This window comes from Medicago sativa, chromosome 6, assembly GCF_051527215.1.
Source record: "Medicago sativa cultivar Bolivia chromosome 6, Bolivia_mono, whole genome shotgun sequence".
Classification (NCBI taxonomy): Eukaryota; Viridiplantae; Streptophyta; class Magnoliopsida; order Fabales; family Fabaceae; genus Medicago; species Medicago sativa.
In genome coordinates, this window is record NC_140754.1 from 19495061 (window position 1) to 19512047 (window position 16987).

Here is a 16987-nt window from a genome sequence, read left to right on the forward strand (position 1 = left end):
TGAAAAAATAAGAATTTAGATTATATTTTTTTGTTATATTGTTGGTTTCATTGAAATAGATAATCATGATTAGTTTGATTTGTTATAACTTGAATGCAAAAAACATTTATATTTTTACTTTTAATCAAAATTAAAATTTTATAAAAAAAATAACATTCATAATTTTTAAACGTTAGCGCAATAAAAAGAGTGGAAAGACGGACATGTGAGTGCCCGTCTTTTCGCTAGTATATATAAATAATATTTTGTATTGCATTATTATGATATAATTTTTTGTACTTTGCTTCAAAAAAAAATTGTTAACTTTCTGCGGTAGTTTTGGCCTATTAGTCTACATTAATATTTTTCACATATTTAAATGTATTTCTTCTATAAACTAAAAATGAAATATGATAATATATATATAGTCAACTTTTTTAAAATGTTAGGTTAAAAATCAAAAGAGGGTTTAATCTCATCAATATATTAATTCATCAGTCTATTTAAACATAATACATTTTTAAGGGACATAGAACATATTACTAAATTCCCCTAAAAAACATATTATTTATATAAATATGTGTACATGACATATATTTTTAAACAAGTTAACAAACCATATCATACTTTTTTTCTACGCAACCATATCATACTTTTGAAAACCAAAACTCAAATCTTAAAAATTAACTCATAATAGACTACTTGTTAGACTTAAATCTTAAATAAAAACAATATATAGACACCATTTATTTTTCTACACACATTCAACTATGCATTTTATTTTTATTCCTTTCTTCCTATCAAATCATCAATTTATTACATCTAATACGTCATTATTTTTTTCTCTCTCTCTCTCTCTCTCTTTATCTCAAAGTGTATACATGTCAATGAGATGTACATTAAACATTTTCCAATCTTAAATTCTTTTGGGAGGACTTATCGTTTGGAGTTAACTTGCATGAGAATCCAGTTTGTTAGGCAACTTGAAGAGAAAGTTATGCATGGTCACATATATATATGGAAAGAACACCTTAAAAAGAAAATATTTTCACACACATAAACACAAACATCGAAATCTCTCCCATGGATCACTACAAGGTTCTAGGGTTAAAAAAAACAGCAACCAAAGAAGAAATCAAAGCTGCATTCAAGAAACTCGCGCTTCAATGTCATCCAGATAAGCATTCTAAGTCACCGAAATACGTTCAACACAACGCCAAACTTCGATTCAAGCAGGTTTCTGAAGCTTTTGAATTTCTCATGGATGATCACAAACGTGCCAAATATAATTACCGGTCACAGGCCGGTGGTGGAGGCCCGTGCCGGTGCCAGTGCACCGAGTATTATTCAAAGTATGGATATGGTAGAAGAGGGAGTGGTTATGGAGATAAAACTAGGTCTAGTGGGTTTAATGGTGGTGGTGGCGGCGGTGGAGGTGGTTTTGGGGATAAATTTGGAGCTGCTATTCGGAATTTGACGACAAGGTCTTCCCTTCGTAATCTTGGATATGCAGCGTAAGCCAATTCTATTTTCTCCATGTTTATCGTAATTAATATTTGTTATTTCAAATGGATCTTCGCTGAGGTATGATTTGTCTGGAAGAACAGCCTAATCAGGACGTTGAGTAGGTCAATTGGTTTGAGTTAAGGGGAAAAATATTAACCTAACGACTAATTACTAACATACCATTAAAAGAACAGCTTAATTAAATGCTTATATAAGTGTGTTTATTGTGTAAGTGCTTATGCATATTCTATCTCTATAACAAAATATAAAACGAAGTCAAAATATTTTCAAATAATGTGTAAGTCATTTTCGAAAATAAGTTGAAAACAACTCGTGGATACGTCATAAGTATGTTTTTCAGAAAATCTCACAAGTGTTTATGTTAGTGGATAAACTCAAATAAGCCATCCCGAGCATAGCCAGCAGTTAATAAGCATGGCCTGATGATCTTATTGTTAAATTTGTCGGTGATTCGATTATAACTAACTTCGTAACTATTTGTATAAGCTGATATATCTTTGTATAGGTATAGCAGGGTGTCATTTTACAGAATAATTGATCAAGGGAGGACACATATTGTACAAGCGAGGGGGATGTATCTTCGTTATAAATGCTTATGTATAAGATATTTCTATAACTAAACATAAAATAAAGTCAATTCTTTTTGAATAAACTATAAGCCGTTTTCATAATCTATCAGAGAGAGTTTATGGAAATAAGTTGAAAACAGTTTTTGAACATGTAAGTTGTTTTCATAAGATCTTCCGTACAGTCTCATAGTGTTTATGCTAATATATAAACTCATATAAGTCAATCCAATGGGCCTTTAGTTGGTTCGGCCTGATAATGATTTACTTATTGATACGACATTGATAAATGTGATTGTTGATTACATTCAATTAATTAATTTTCTCAGATTGTCAACGATGTTGATGTCTCAGTGTTGTGTCCAATGTCTGACTGCTTCATAGGTTTTACTATAAGTGCTTATATTACAAGTTTATGTATCTTTGTAATAACAGTAGAGTAACATTTCATAGAATCATTGATAGAAAGAAAATAGAGAGTACAAGTGAGGAACTGTGATTTTGGTTTCTTGTAAAGTCTTGTAAACATTTTGTTGTCTTCAGCGTGTTTATAGTGATGGAATATTGGAATCGACCTCAGTGAAAATGTAGAACAATCTCCGAACCTCGATAAGTCATGCGTGTTCAAGTCTTTACTTTCTGCAATCTTTTGTTTCTCTTCCCGTTTTATATTTGCTTAATCTTTATACATGAATCTGTATCGAATAGAGTTCATATATAACGTCGTCCAAATTCATATTTAGCTGATAAACTGATGGAAGATTTTCATCCAGAGCTTTATTAGGCGGGGTAGCTGTAATTTATTCAAGCAGAGAATCATGGAAGATGCCAGATCCTGAGGTATGTTTTTGACTTTATTGTTTAAAAGTAGCCTTTGCTTCATTTTCTTATACCAATCAATTTTGTAAGTTGATATTATATATAACCTGTAACAAATATTATAACCCGTAACAAACCGAGTTCGGTAAATCCTCTAGTACGAAACTTGTTCTAAGGTGGACTTTTAGTGCTGGTCGGAGCATTGAGAGCGTGGTGTAAGTCGGCAGTGCAAATTCCCCAACGAGGGTCTGCAAGCACTTCGAATCTCAAACCAATAGGTGATTGAGCTTTAAATGAAACTCTAAGTGGATCTAAAATAATGAAAGTTAGTATATTTTGAGGGAGTAAACATATATTTAACCCTTGAATTTATAGAGAGATATAATTATAATGCAAAATATTGAGACAGTACATTGATAGACCCTTAGTTTAACTATGAGAGAATAGTGTGAATTATGTAACACAAAACCATACATTTTTTCTGTCAGCATTAATCTGTAACTAGGTCGGATAAACCGATGGAAGATTTTGCTTCTGATGATGTTAAAATATCAAGTGTTTAGCTTCTGATGTTAAAAATATTTTGTTGATAAACTAATGGAAGATTTTTCTCCAGAGCCTTCTTTTCCATAGATATATTAGGCAGGTGTTATCGTCGCTTGAAGTGGACCAGAAGGTCGAAGCAGGTCGAGAGTCAACATCAAGTCCAAATTCCCGAAGAAACCATGAAGCGGACCGAGAGTCAACAAAAAGTCCAACTTTACATAGAAACCAGAAGGTCGGAGCTGACAAAGAGTCGAGAGAAAGTCCAACTTTCCTTATAAACTATAGGAGGAATCGACGAGGATTTGGATATCGACGGAGAAGATGACTTATGAGACACGTTTTTTTGGAGACACCTTTGAATGAAAATGGATCTTTCAAACACGTGTTATATTAAGACTTAAATTTTACGGAATATCAACTGACGAAGAACAAATTTTGGAAGTGTGTCAACCTACGACACGATCTGTTGAGACTGGCTCAACAAAGTAACTATCATGATCGTGGACTGTCACTGAAGTGACAGTTACTTAGTTTTCTTTCTCTAAAAATAAGAGTTCTCACAAAGACAAAAAGATCGGATACTTAGTTTTTGAAGCTTACTCGTAACCAGAAATGGACTCACTCAAGCTTTTCTTAACTAAAGTATACTTTCTCTCCCCTTTTAAATTCTTGTCATTGTACTTTGCATTTTCAGCAATTTTATCTTTACAAAGCACTATGTTTCAGCAATTTTTTTTTTTTTTTTTTAAAATAAAGAATGTTAAGGCTTTTTTATAAGCCTACCCTATTTAGCTAACAAGCATAGATCAAAAGTCATAAAAAGTTTTTTAGGCTTACCAGACCATTATATTTAAGTAAATACATATAACTGATAGAAGGGAGTATAAGTTATAGTATAATCGCTTTTTTTAGGTATATAAGATAAGCGTGTATCATGTAAGTGTTTATGTATATGATATTTCTATTTATGTGACAAAAGATAAAATCAAGTCAATTTTGATTCAAATAAGCAATACGTTGTTTTCATAATTAACCTAGCATTGAGAGTTTATGGAAATTAGCAAGCTGAAAACGATTTATGAATATTTAAACTGTTTTCATAAGCTTCTTCAAAGAGTCTCAGTGTTTATGGTAGTATATAAGTTCAAATAAGTCAACCAAACATGCCCTTAGTTAATTTTGCCTATAAGCTTTATTTTTAAGTTAATTGGTTATAACCTATCGCTGAAACTAGGGATTGTAAAGCGGACTAGACTGCCCCGTTAGACCCGCCCTGCTTAAGCCCATCTAAAACCGGATGAGACGGGCCGAGTCCAAAATTCCATCCCGCCCCATTTAGTTGCGGACTGACGAGTTGACAGCTCAACCCGTCAAACAAAAAGATTTTTTTGACATTTTGTTATAAAAAATTATGTAGTTGCTATTTTTTTTTAAAAATATTGTCGCAAATTAACTTGTGATAAAAACAAACTTATGAGAGCAATCCAACACCATCAACATGATTACAAAGATGATATCAGAATCAATCGAGTCGAACGATATAAAGAACTATATACAACTAAAGTTCAGCTCATTTATTTAAGGAACCTAATTTTATGAACCAAATTAAACGCGTGCTCTTAAAGCTACACATTAAAAGGAAATTACATATGCAAATAACAAAGCAATTAAAGATAGATTGGGGCCATATATATCCTCTTATCACATCTTTGGAACTTTCCATTATGTGCCTGAACTTTCTGCATGAATCACCATTCCACAGCTTGCAAGGGAAAGCCATTTCATTGTCTGCTACCTGCAGATACAGATTACAAAATCTCATCAACAAATTCAAAATTCATGCACATCCGATTCGCTTTGTTTCTGCGTAAGGTAATGATAACACAATCCTAAAAGTCACCTAATGAATCATATTTCTTCAGAGAAGTTTCTTCAGAGACTTTGCTCTGAATTTCTTTATCATCGCACGCATAATGAATCTTTTTTGATGCAGGTAACTGAGTCAGTTCTTCTGAAACACTGTTTACTGCATCAGCAGAGTCAGGAATGTACCTACCAAAATTAGGAATCATATTTTATCATGCCAAGAAAAAAGCAAGTGCAGCATTAAACCATGAATACCTGGTTAATTTTCCTTTCCTCTCCTGCTGATCATGGGCCTGCATCTTCAATTTTAAATAGATGCAACACAATCCATAAAATTCACGAGAAAAATAATATAAAATAAAATGTCATGCAAAATTTAGACATGCAAAATCAAACAAAACAAAATGCCATAAGTACAAACAAAACATAAGTGAACAATCACTTGGAGATAAAAAGTGAATAGAACTATACTTGATGGATTGGGTTTTTTCTCTCCTATATATAGAGGCGCCCTATATATGTTAGTAAAAAATTATCTTTTGACGATCAAGAAAACAACAGAGTGCGATTTCAACCAGCTGGGAGCGACCAGAAGCTTTCGGGAGGCAAGGATTCATCAACTAATGATCCTTAATTCATGTATTTCTTTACATATTCAATTGTTTATGTTTAGTAATCATGAGTAGATGGCATTTTATGTAAATGCTTGAACCATGTATTTTGATGAGCTGTCTTTGATTCCAATTGGTTTGGTTAGTTTATTTGGTTAATGTTTACCCTTATTGTTTTTTATGCGTTTACGGATGTTCATAAATCGATCTAGGGCTTGCCTTAATTATAATCATTCAATCTATAGTAGCTTTAGACATATTCTATTTACGCCTTCAAGACAAGAGTTTTAACGTTCATCGAAACCTGCAAAAGTTGCAAATTCACCTAAGACATTATGGGGTTGTAATTGGAGAAACTGGTAAAGTACCAATATATTGGACTTCACTATTTTGTGAAAACATCATGAAACTAAAGTAACCAATTGTAGACTCTAGACCCAGTTGCTAAGCAGTGAAAGAAAAGGAAATAAAAAATGAAGTAAATTGTTTTATATGATTTAGTACTTACATCCTAAACATGATAGTAGTTGTTAATTAAGTAGAGATTCACAATTCCTTAGGAAACGAACTTATAAATATTATTACTTGACGACAGTTTAGTACACTTGCTAAATTTTTTCACTGGCACACAAAGTAAAATTATTATTAACATTGCTAAAACTAAACTGCAAATAGGTCTTCTATTGTTGAATCTCTGATTATTTCTGCAGAACTTGATTACATTCACAATTTTGATCACTGCTGCAAAGATATCCAATCTGCACTGATTACTCCAACTTTTGTTACCAATCTCCATAATATAAAGGATTTAATTGAAATTTAGATTGGTGTGTTAGTGAGGATGATGTTTGATGCCACTCTAACTTGAGAAGGGTAAATATGGTTGACAAATGACTTATTCTTCTTTAGAACCCTGCTTCTAAAAAACTCAGACCATTTCCCAACAAATCTTCAGATTACAAGCTTCATCAAGAATGTATAAAGATATATTAGAAGGCCACCTTAAGCTATATGGGATAACAAAAAAAATTCTATTAAAAAATGTCATGTTTTCTAGTATTTAACTTTGCACTCCAAATAAAGTATCTCATGTATCTTTCCACCTCTTTGATTAAATTGACTTGTCAAGAGTATATAGTTATATCGTAAGTGAGCATTGATGTAGGATTTAGCACGTATACTAAATTGTCATCAAGTAATAATATTTATTTTTAAAAAATTCTACAAAAATTGTGAAATTTCTATAAAACAATATCAACTGTAACTAGGATAAATTGGAGAGATGCATTTGGCAATGATTTATTTGACTTAGACTTAAGAAAATAGGTTAAAACGGCTAGGTCATGTCAGATTCTTTTCTCTAAATTATTTGGTAACTAAGCATTATAAAGACTATAACTTTATTTTACGACATTTGAACAATATGATTAGGCCAACGTGGTGGTCACTAACATTATCCAATTGTTATGGCACACTTCACAAAAATCAAACGATCCAGAACAATTTAGAATAACAAAATTATAAAAGACTTTGTGTCTCATTATCATAATCTCTATCATGATAACATGTATAATTTTAATCAATGATGTTGTCAAATTAAATATTACACTAAATAGTAAACAAAATAATGAATATTTGATAAATCTAAAATTGATTATATAATTGATTGGATCACAAGCTTTTCGCATTCAATTTCAAACAACTCACTCTTCCTCCCACTTTCACATGCTTTAATGGCCATGTCTAGCAATATCACAAAATGGGAAATAATTCAAATGTTTTTGAACAAAATTAAGTCAATTTATTCTTGCTGACCAAAATGAGAAAAGTCAATGAACAAATCCCTCTTTTCATGCCACGTGTATTACCCTTTGAATTTGCTGACCAAAATTAAGGTAATTTCATAATTGACTAATTAATAGGTCAACAAGGTCTTTAAATTTGCAAATAATTTCCTTTGTTGGAGGCACACTGTTGAGTTGTTTAATGTTCTATAAATTAAGATTGTTGTACGGTTTATAGGCATTGTGCATACAACAATGGCAGCTCAAAATTCAATGACCTTAAAATTTTCTATTCTTCTAACTATACTACTCTCATGTAAGGTTAGAGAAACTATAGCTTATAATCCTTTTGGTAGGGTAACAGTTACTATTATCAATGAAGTAATCGCCCCAGATCTCAAAACCATTACTGTTCATTGCAAATCCCAAGATGACGATCTTGGATTTCATACACTATTGTTTGGAGGAAGTTATGTGTTTTCATTCAAGCCAAAGTTTCTTACAAGAAATACATTATTTTTCTGCGGTTTTACATGGCCTGAAAACCCCTATCGTCATTATCTTGACGTTTACGACTACAAACATGACAATTGCAATGATTGCACATGGCATATAAATGTAAGTGGAGGTTGTTTGAACGATCATAAGTGCGGCTTTTGGAAAGATGTCGAGTTAATCGATGAATATAACACTTCAAAGTGGATGCAGAAGAAAGGGTTAGATGAAATTGGACATGCCCACCCTCCAACATTTTAAATTATATATTTCAATGTGTATTAGTTATAAGAGTTTAGCCTTATAATTTCAAGGTACACGTTTAAATTTCAGTTGAGCATAAATTGAAAATGACCAATAATTTCAATTTAATTAATAAAACTTTTGCCTTAAAGTAATAATTTTTTGTCAAGTGTATCACTAGTCACTGAAATTAAATGTATTGAACAACTGAACATAAGAATCGAAGTTTATGAGTTTTCAAGTAGTTATTGTCACTCTGACTATCTACCAATATAAAATAAAATAAAATAAGAAGCGGACAACTTACTCCTCCTACGACATAATATGTTCAAGAATACACTTCCAATAGTAGAGTAATTGTAATTATTTTTTTTATATATTTATACATCTAAATTGATTCGGAGAGTAAGAAATATTTATTTGTTCCCAAATAAAAAACACTCATTGTCCTAATTTTGTATGAGGAAATTTCATCTCTTAATTTCAAATTACAACATGCTTCAAAGCCAAAAATGAATTCGTTATCAAAGTTTTTTTTTTTTTTGAAAGAGTTCTTTATCAAAGATAAATATTTTGATAAGCCCTTAAAAATGCCATATAAAAAGCATTCTTTTCATAATAAAGGGGATAACAAAGATCATAGTCCACATATTGTTTGTCACGAAAAAGGAATCATACCAAATCACATTTCTTTGTAAAGAAATTTCGGGTTGCTCAAGGTTAAAATATTAATGCAAAAATATTTCAGTGGAGAAAATGCTAGGAAACAATGGTTAAGTGTCAAGTGAAATTTTTATGTTTTTTTACGATATTATTATATTGAACTCGGTCTAAGTTAATTGCTCTTTTTTTTTTTTTTACTGTTTATGCAGTAAATGTGTTTTTGTTTTTGGGTCAAGCTATTTGTGAAGCTGATATATGTGCACTTCATTAGCATAGCATACATACATAAGAATGTTGATTTGCATTTTGTTTTCCATGTTTGTCTTTGATTTTTTTATGTCTGTTTTTGATGCAATTGTGTGTACAAATCCGCTTTGTACTAAATCATATTTTGATCGCATAAATCATATTTTCAAATGTAGAATTAAATGACTCTTCCCCTTTTAGCTCCGTAATACTTTGTACTAAACAACGTATCATAGAATAATATCAATTTGTTAAAATTCCGCTATGCATAGCAGTGCAATTTGACAACACAGTACTCCCTCGATTACGGTGTATTTTTCTCAAGTCAAAATTTCAAACAAACTTTGTCATGTGAAAGTTTAATTTCAAAATATCTTCTTGACGATGCTGAATTTGCTGAGTTCATTGTTCTGGAGCAAGCTGACCAGTTACCAAAAAAAAGAACAAGCTGACCAACTTTTGGATACTTATCTAAAAATGCGAGTTTTGAATCGTCCAAACCTTCGAGGTTCCCATTAATATCTTGAGGTTTAAAAGACCGGAGTGCAACAGCTCGGCTACATCCCTTTCCGGAACACATTGCATACGATCCTCTTGAACCATAAAAATTCAGGATCCTATTAGGGAGAAAAATAATTAATTGAAGAAAATTTACTGAACACTAGACATGACACTACGACGTCAACGCCGATAATAATTTAAGAAAATTAATAAATTGAATGTAATCATTAATGACTAGACATGACACTACGACGTCAACACATGGCACGCCTTCAACTAGAAGTGCAGTTCTTCAGAGGTTATAACTAAATCATCCATTGACTTCACAATAAGGCTAAACTAACTAAAGATGGGCACGTTTGCTTGCGTTATTTGAGTTTATACACTAGCATAAGCACGATGAGACTGTTTAGAAGTACTTATGAAAACAACGTACATGATCATAAAACCCCCCCTCCCATGTACAATTTTCTTCCTCCCTCGATCAATAATTCTTTGAAATATCACTCTGCTATCTATATAAGAGATACATCAGCTTATATACAAACTACAGACTCTACCCATTACAAAAACAAAAAAAAAATATTGTAACAAAGTTCATTATAATCGAATCACCAACAAACTTAAAAATAAGTTTATCTACAAACATAATTGAAAGACTTGTGAGATTATTTGAAAAACTTACAGAAACAACTTATGACTGTCCACTAGTTGTTTCGAACTTATTACTATAAGCTTTCTCTGAATGTGATAGCATATGAAAATGACTTGCACTTTATTTGAGAATATTTTGACTTCATTTTATATTTTGTTATAGAAATAGATTATACATAAGCACTTACACAATAAACAATGGGAATAGTATAAGCATGTAATTAAGCTTTAACATGGAGAAAATAAAATTGGCTTACACTACAAATCCAAGATTAAGAAGAGGAGACCTCTCCGTCAAAATCCGAATAGCTTTGACTTCAACTTGACATCATATGCACCGTCTAGAACTTGACAATGTATTGCATTGAAGCGAGAATGTACTACATCATATGTATCCCCATAGAATTACCCCTGCAATGAACGCACGACATCCGCTTCTTCAGCATCTCACAAATTTGATTTTTTCGTTCATCATTCTCATTTAATGCCCTATTGCATCTATCAATTCCCAGATCAATATAAACCTTCAAGTCCTTGACATATCTCTTCTCCTCATCACTGAAGGAAATATCATTCTCTATGAACTTTAGAGCCTTCTCAAATCTTTTAGAAGCTCTTGCAAATTCACGACGTCGGCGCAATGATTCCCCTTTTTCTTTCTTCTTAAGAGCAGCTTCTATCTTCTCTTTATTGTTCATGTCCGAGATCAGCTCCTTACCCTTTACGAATGATACTAGCTCAACCTCATAAAGCACAGCTGAATTAGGAGGAACCAAGGCCGATTTAGGCTGAGAACCAAAAGCATATTTAGGCCCAATAGTCAACCGAGCTACCTCACCCTTCTTCATGGTCATTACAGCTTTATCAAGCCCCTTTGCCACTTGCTTCTCATTTGTTTTAAATTCAAACGGCTCCGCTTGATCATCATCACCACCATGTCCTTTGGTAAAAAATACAGTACTGTCATCTTGCAGCTTACCAGTTAGTTTCACTTTGACAACAGCTCCCTTATTTGGAAGCTCATATCCTTCTCCTACCTTGAGGACAGTCTTAGAAAAAGGTACTTTCATCTTAAAAGTAAGTAACTCGAGAGTAATCTGCAATGTTGCATTAGACGGAACTGATAAATAATAACCACGTCTGTAGGTATAATCACGCTTGCCCTCTACACCAAATCCATATTGGGGCTTGACAGTAAAAATGGCTTTCTCTCCCTTCTTCATGGTCTTAACAGCCATTGAGAATGCAGGACAAAAATGACCATCCTTGACTTTGAACCAGATTCCAAAGTCAGATTTTTTTACAGGCCTTCCTGTGTCAAGAAGACATGCTTCGTACGTAACACAAACTCGATCAAGATCCTGAGGGGATTCACAACCCTCTTCCTGTTCGAGTATGCACTTTAACAAACCTCCATCCTTACATATATCCTCTTCCACAACTTCAGATTTCGGTACAATGCAATTTTCGGGATAACCATCGTGGAAGGCGGATTGCGAGGAATCGATTTCGACATTTGATTCAACCATCTCCATTTACGAAAACAATCGAGAGAGAGAGAGAGAGACAGAGAGAGAGAGACTCTCGAAATATTGTTTTTTTCAATTTCAATTCTAGGGTTTTCTTTCAAGAACAATAAACAAGAAAGGGCTGCGCTCAATTATCCAAATTTCCTGGATAATAAATATCACCAATATTTTTAATATTAGTGAGGCACATTATTAGGAACAAAGGGCCCATACAAATATCGCCAATTTCCTCGATAATAAATTTTTTGCCACATTATTAAGAAAAACCAATTTTTTTTTTGTAGGGAGGGTGTATATCGAAATCTGTGTTATATGAGGGTGTATATAGGAAATCTTGACAAAAGGGCCTAAAACATTAACAAACCTGAGCCCATACCTTCATCATGTCAATATTTTGGGACTTTTAGTGAACTTTGCTATATCAACCCCCCATAAACCAAATATTTCTATGTAAACCCCCACGATAATTTTTTTTAGGACCCCCTAACGGCATGGGCCATAGGTCGTCGCACCCCCGGCCTATGCCTAGGGCCAACCCTGAGTTCAAGCAATTGATGATGAAAGAATTTAAGATGACATATTTAAGAAATTTGTCTTATTTCTTAGGCATGGAATTTATAAGAATTGAGAAAGGTATCATAGTTCATTAGAGAATGTATAATAGAGAGGTTCTGAAAAGGTTTGGAATGTTTGAATCTAATCCTGCAACATCACCTGTTGAAGCAAATTTGAAACTTGAGGAAGAGAAGACTGATGCAACCTTGTCTAAATAGATAGTAGGCTCATTAAGATACCTATTTAACAACATACTAGACATAGGCTTCTTAGTTTGTTTAGTGAGTAGACATATGGATGATCCTAGAATCTCTCATATGAAAGTTGCAAGAAGAATTCTCATATATCTAAATGGCACAGTCAATTATGGCATTTTCTTTCCTGCAAGTTCCGAAGATAATGATGCAGTTACTTGTTAATCATAAACATGTTGGTGTGGAGACAAATCTGACAAAAGAAGCACAACAGGTTACTTCTTCAAAGTTTTTGGTGCACCAATTTCATGCTGCTCTAGAAAACAACTAGTGGTGGCATTTGCCTCATGTGAGGCATAGTATATTAGATGCTCTTATGCTGCATGCCAAGCTATTTGGATTGAATATGTGTTGAGTGAGTTGAAGATTCAAGTCAGGAAGGCAACTAGACAGCAAGACAACAAGTGTGCCATCAACTTAGTTAACAAGCCAGTTCTACATGGCAGAAGTAAACATATAGAAGCTGGCTTGTAGTGCAAGTAACTCAACTTAGCCTTTAAGTACTTGTTTTTTATTCAGTTGATATAACTCATAGATCTTGTATCATAATCACAATGCAATACAATTTATTTTTAGAATTCACCATAAACAAAAACTCTCGTCATCCTCTCTATTCTTAAGCATCATAGGAATTTTACATAAGTATCATCATCAAAACATAGCATTACCGAAAGCAACTTCATAATCAAATTTGTAATCAACTTCATATATCAACATAATTATAACTCACGTTTATCATAAATCATTCGTCTTCATTCATCATAGTACTTCATTAATAACTTATCAACTTGACATCTTAACAACTTCGACTCGACTATGCAACTTCAACTTCTCAAATCATCTTAGACATCTTCATTATGCATGTGGTACCACCAGGACATTAAGCCCTCTTCTCTAAGGTCATAAAGGACCTGTCGGGCATTGAGCCCCCATCTCTAAGGTCATAAAGGACCTGTCGAGCATTAAGCCTCCATCTCTGACTATGCAACGACACAACTCTAATGCAACGACATAACTTTCGTACCACTTAGACAACTTCATGAACATCTATGACATCCTAACATCTTGACATCTTGACAACATAACATCTTAACAACTTGATGACTTCATAACGACTCGACGACTTAACAACTCTTATCATCTTAACGTCTTAACATCTTAGCATCTTGACAACATATGGATCACATAAATAATTCATGTCATATCATAATATAACAATATCAAATGATAATAAACAACATCTTAAAACATCATATTCATCAATCATAAACAACTTCATATAACATCGTATTTAAACATCGTCAATAATTCACTATGTATCTTTGTAAAAACATAATAAATTATCCACAACATATTTTCATGTCAAACCAAAGCTACTGGAAAGATATCACAAATATCAACAACTTTCATGTTTACAACAAAGATCAATTCAAAACAGAAACATATGAACAAAACGCAAAAACATGAAACAGAGAATGTTGTCACCGTACAATTTTGCTAAGACCTCCATGTAGTATTTTCATCATAACTCAAAGATCAAACATCATTTTTACGTCAAACCAAAGCCACTAGAAAGCTAACAAAATTATCTAAAACTTTCATGTTTACGCCTAAGATCAATTCTGTACCGATCAATACCAGTTTTCATTTTAAATTCGGAAAAGTTGTGCTGAAAGTCCATAAAAATTTACTGTGACCTACGTGTAGTAATTTGACCATAACTCAAGTTCTATAAATAATTTTGACGTGAGACCAAACGACATTAGAAAGCTAACATCCATACCTACAACTTTCGTGTTTACACCTAAGACCAATTCCGCACCGATCAATACCAGTTTTAATATCAAAATTCGGGCAGAATGCAGATTTTCTTCAAGTTTCACCTAATCTCATGGTGCTAACCTCAAAACTACTTCCAATAATCATCCTATAGATTATCTAAGGTCTGTACACAATTTCTACATCAATTCAACAAGTTTTCATCATCTAATCATTAAATCTCTCTCAAAACCCTAATTCTCAAATTCTCACAAACTCTCCCCAACTTGTTAGGTGTAATCTAATGATTTAACAACTTAATATTAATGCAAGATAGTCTCACCCTCACCTTAGATTAATTCCTGAATCAGCAGCAGCGTTCTTCTTTCCTAAGGTATTCTCCTCTTCTCTTGACTTTTCTCTTCTCTTCTCTTCTTTCTTGTTCTGCTCTTTTCCAAAAAGCGGTTTAAGGTAAACTCTTTCCAACCTAAGCTTCTCTATTTATAATACTAAAATATTCTTCCCAAATCTATTTAGGCCCAACAACTTATTCTTCTTTCTATTCTAACCCCCAAATCCACTCACACTAATAATCCTCATATTCTAATAAATAATATTTCTCTACTAAATATATAATAATACACCAAATAACAAATATATATCTATAACAATTAACAAATATATTATGCTAGTAAATACCAACATATAACATAACAAAATATCACTCAACAAAATATATTAACTAAATTATAAAAACACATTTAATCCCAACAAATCATATATCCCTCATATACATCATATAAATATATAAATATATTCTAAAACTAATTAAAATAATTAAATAAAAAGGAGGGCGTTACATCCTCAACCACTTGCAACAGAGATTTGGAACACGCCTGTCCCGGAAGGTTTCAAATCCCCGTCTCTGTCTTCCTTTGATGGCAAGGGAAATCTGAAGTAGATAAAATAGTCACAAGAAAGGGGGGGTTTGAATTGTGACCCTTTAAAAATAACCTGCAACTTAAAAATAATTCTCAAGAAAATTCTTGGAATGGTTAAGTTAACTTTCTGAACTCAGAACGTTCTAAAGTTCATACACAGAAACTGATTAATGAAGTAAATGTGTTGGTGTGTGTTGTGTATACTGAAATTAAAGAGTATAAGGAAGAAAGAAAGAACACACAGAGATTTATAGAGGTTCACCCAATGTGGGCTAGTCCTCTCCTCACAATCTTGTGAGAGTTTTCCACTATGGTGCTTGAGATAACTTCTCAACTCCTGCACCTTACAAACTGTGTTCACCTGAACACTTACAACCTGTATTCTCTAAGCCTCAGCAGGCTTGCACCTTGTTGCTAAGTTACCCACTTAGACTTTTACAATTCTTGCTCAAGCTAACACTTTAGAACCCCTAAAGCTAGATGAGACTTTGTTACAATTTGTGTGAAAGTTTGAATGTGAATCAGACAAACAGAAGAAGAGAGGAAGGAAGAAGTTATCTGTGAATAAGATAACAAAGAGGGAGAAAAAAAATTGATGTACACTATAAAGAAGGTAAGAAGAAAGCCTTCAGTGATGATCAATTGAATTGCAAGAGCTTCAAACAAATTAAGTTGTTTTCTTGTATGCTTTGCAATGGTGCAAGTAATGCTGAGCCTTTAATCTCTATTTATAGAGTTTTTGGGCTCATATAGCCGTTGTAAGGTGACCAATGGTGTTATGCCACGTGTCCTGGGCCCCACAAGCTTTTACTTGAAAATCTGGGTGAACATTCTGACCATCAGAATGTTGTTGAGTTCACAGGATGAACATCAGAATGTTGTTGTGTTCTTCATCAGAATGTTGGATATTCATGATGTTCTTCATCTGGGTTCATCATGGATGAATGTTGGATGAATATATGGGCTTGCCCAGCACGTGGTATGAGATATGTATGAGTTTTATCCTCCAAAAAGTAGCCTTTCCATATGCATCCAGTTTTGCTGGAAAAGGTGGGATAAAGTACACCAAATCTGTCTTGGACTTTGTGCAGGAGAGAGAGAGAGCAGTGGATCTGCAACTTCAGGCCCATGCTTCAAAGAAATCTGCTTGTTTACAGCTCAGAGGTCAGGTTATCTCTGATGCAAGATCTCTTTTGCTTTGCTTGCTAACTTTTCACCAACTACACTGTTCATTGGCTGAAGCATGCGCAGACATGAACATTCTGACCATCAGAATGTTCCATTTGTGCTTACTTTAGGATGATTTGTAAGACTAGCTTTTAATGTAATCAATCCTAATAGTAAGGACATAACTGAAGTGCAGTGAATGCAATATCTAGGATTAAATTCACATTGGAATGTTCCTAGTACTTTAATGTTCATAGTCTTGGATGAACATTAAAGATCCTTT

At 33.2% G+C, this 16987-nt stretch overlaps 2 protein-coding genes and 1 pseudogene across 3 annotated transcripts; 2 read left to right on the forward strand and 1 right to left on the reverse strand.

Annotated features, from left to right (window-relative positions):
• Window positions 1–1061: 1061 nt before the first annotated feature.
• Window positions 1062–3910, forward strand: LOC146913489 (chaperone protein dnaJ 72-like). Its single transcript, XM_085716709.1, has 3 exons — window positions 1062–1493; window positions 2846–2912; window positions 3508–3910. Exons 1-3 carry the CDS (start codon window positions 1063–1065, stop codon window positions 3760–3762), a joined length of 753 nt encoding a protein of 250 aa, XP_085572835.1. The 5' UTR covers window position 1062; the 3' UTR covers window positions 3763–3910.
• A 4043-nt stretch (window positions 3911–7953) lies between these two features.
• Window positions 7954–8454, forward strand: LOC146913490 (S-protein homolog 29-like). Its single transcript, XM_085720933.1, has one exon. The coding sequence runs from the start codon at window positions 7954–7956 to the stop codon at window positions 8452–8454; it is 501 nt and encodes a 166-aa protein (XP_085577059.1).
• A 2360-nt stretch (window positions 8455–10814) lies between these two features.
• LOC146913491 (peptidyl-prolyl cis-trans isomerase FKBP65 pseudogene) lies at window positions 10815–12131 on the reverse strand (annotated as a pseudogene). The gene has a single exon (XR_015013609.1). The product of XR_015013609.1 is annotated as a peptidyl-prolyl cis-trans isomerase FKBP65 pseudogene (transcript).
• Between the last annotated feature and the right edge of the window lie 4856 nt (window positions 12132–16987).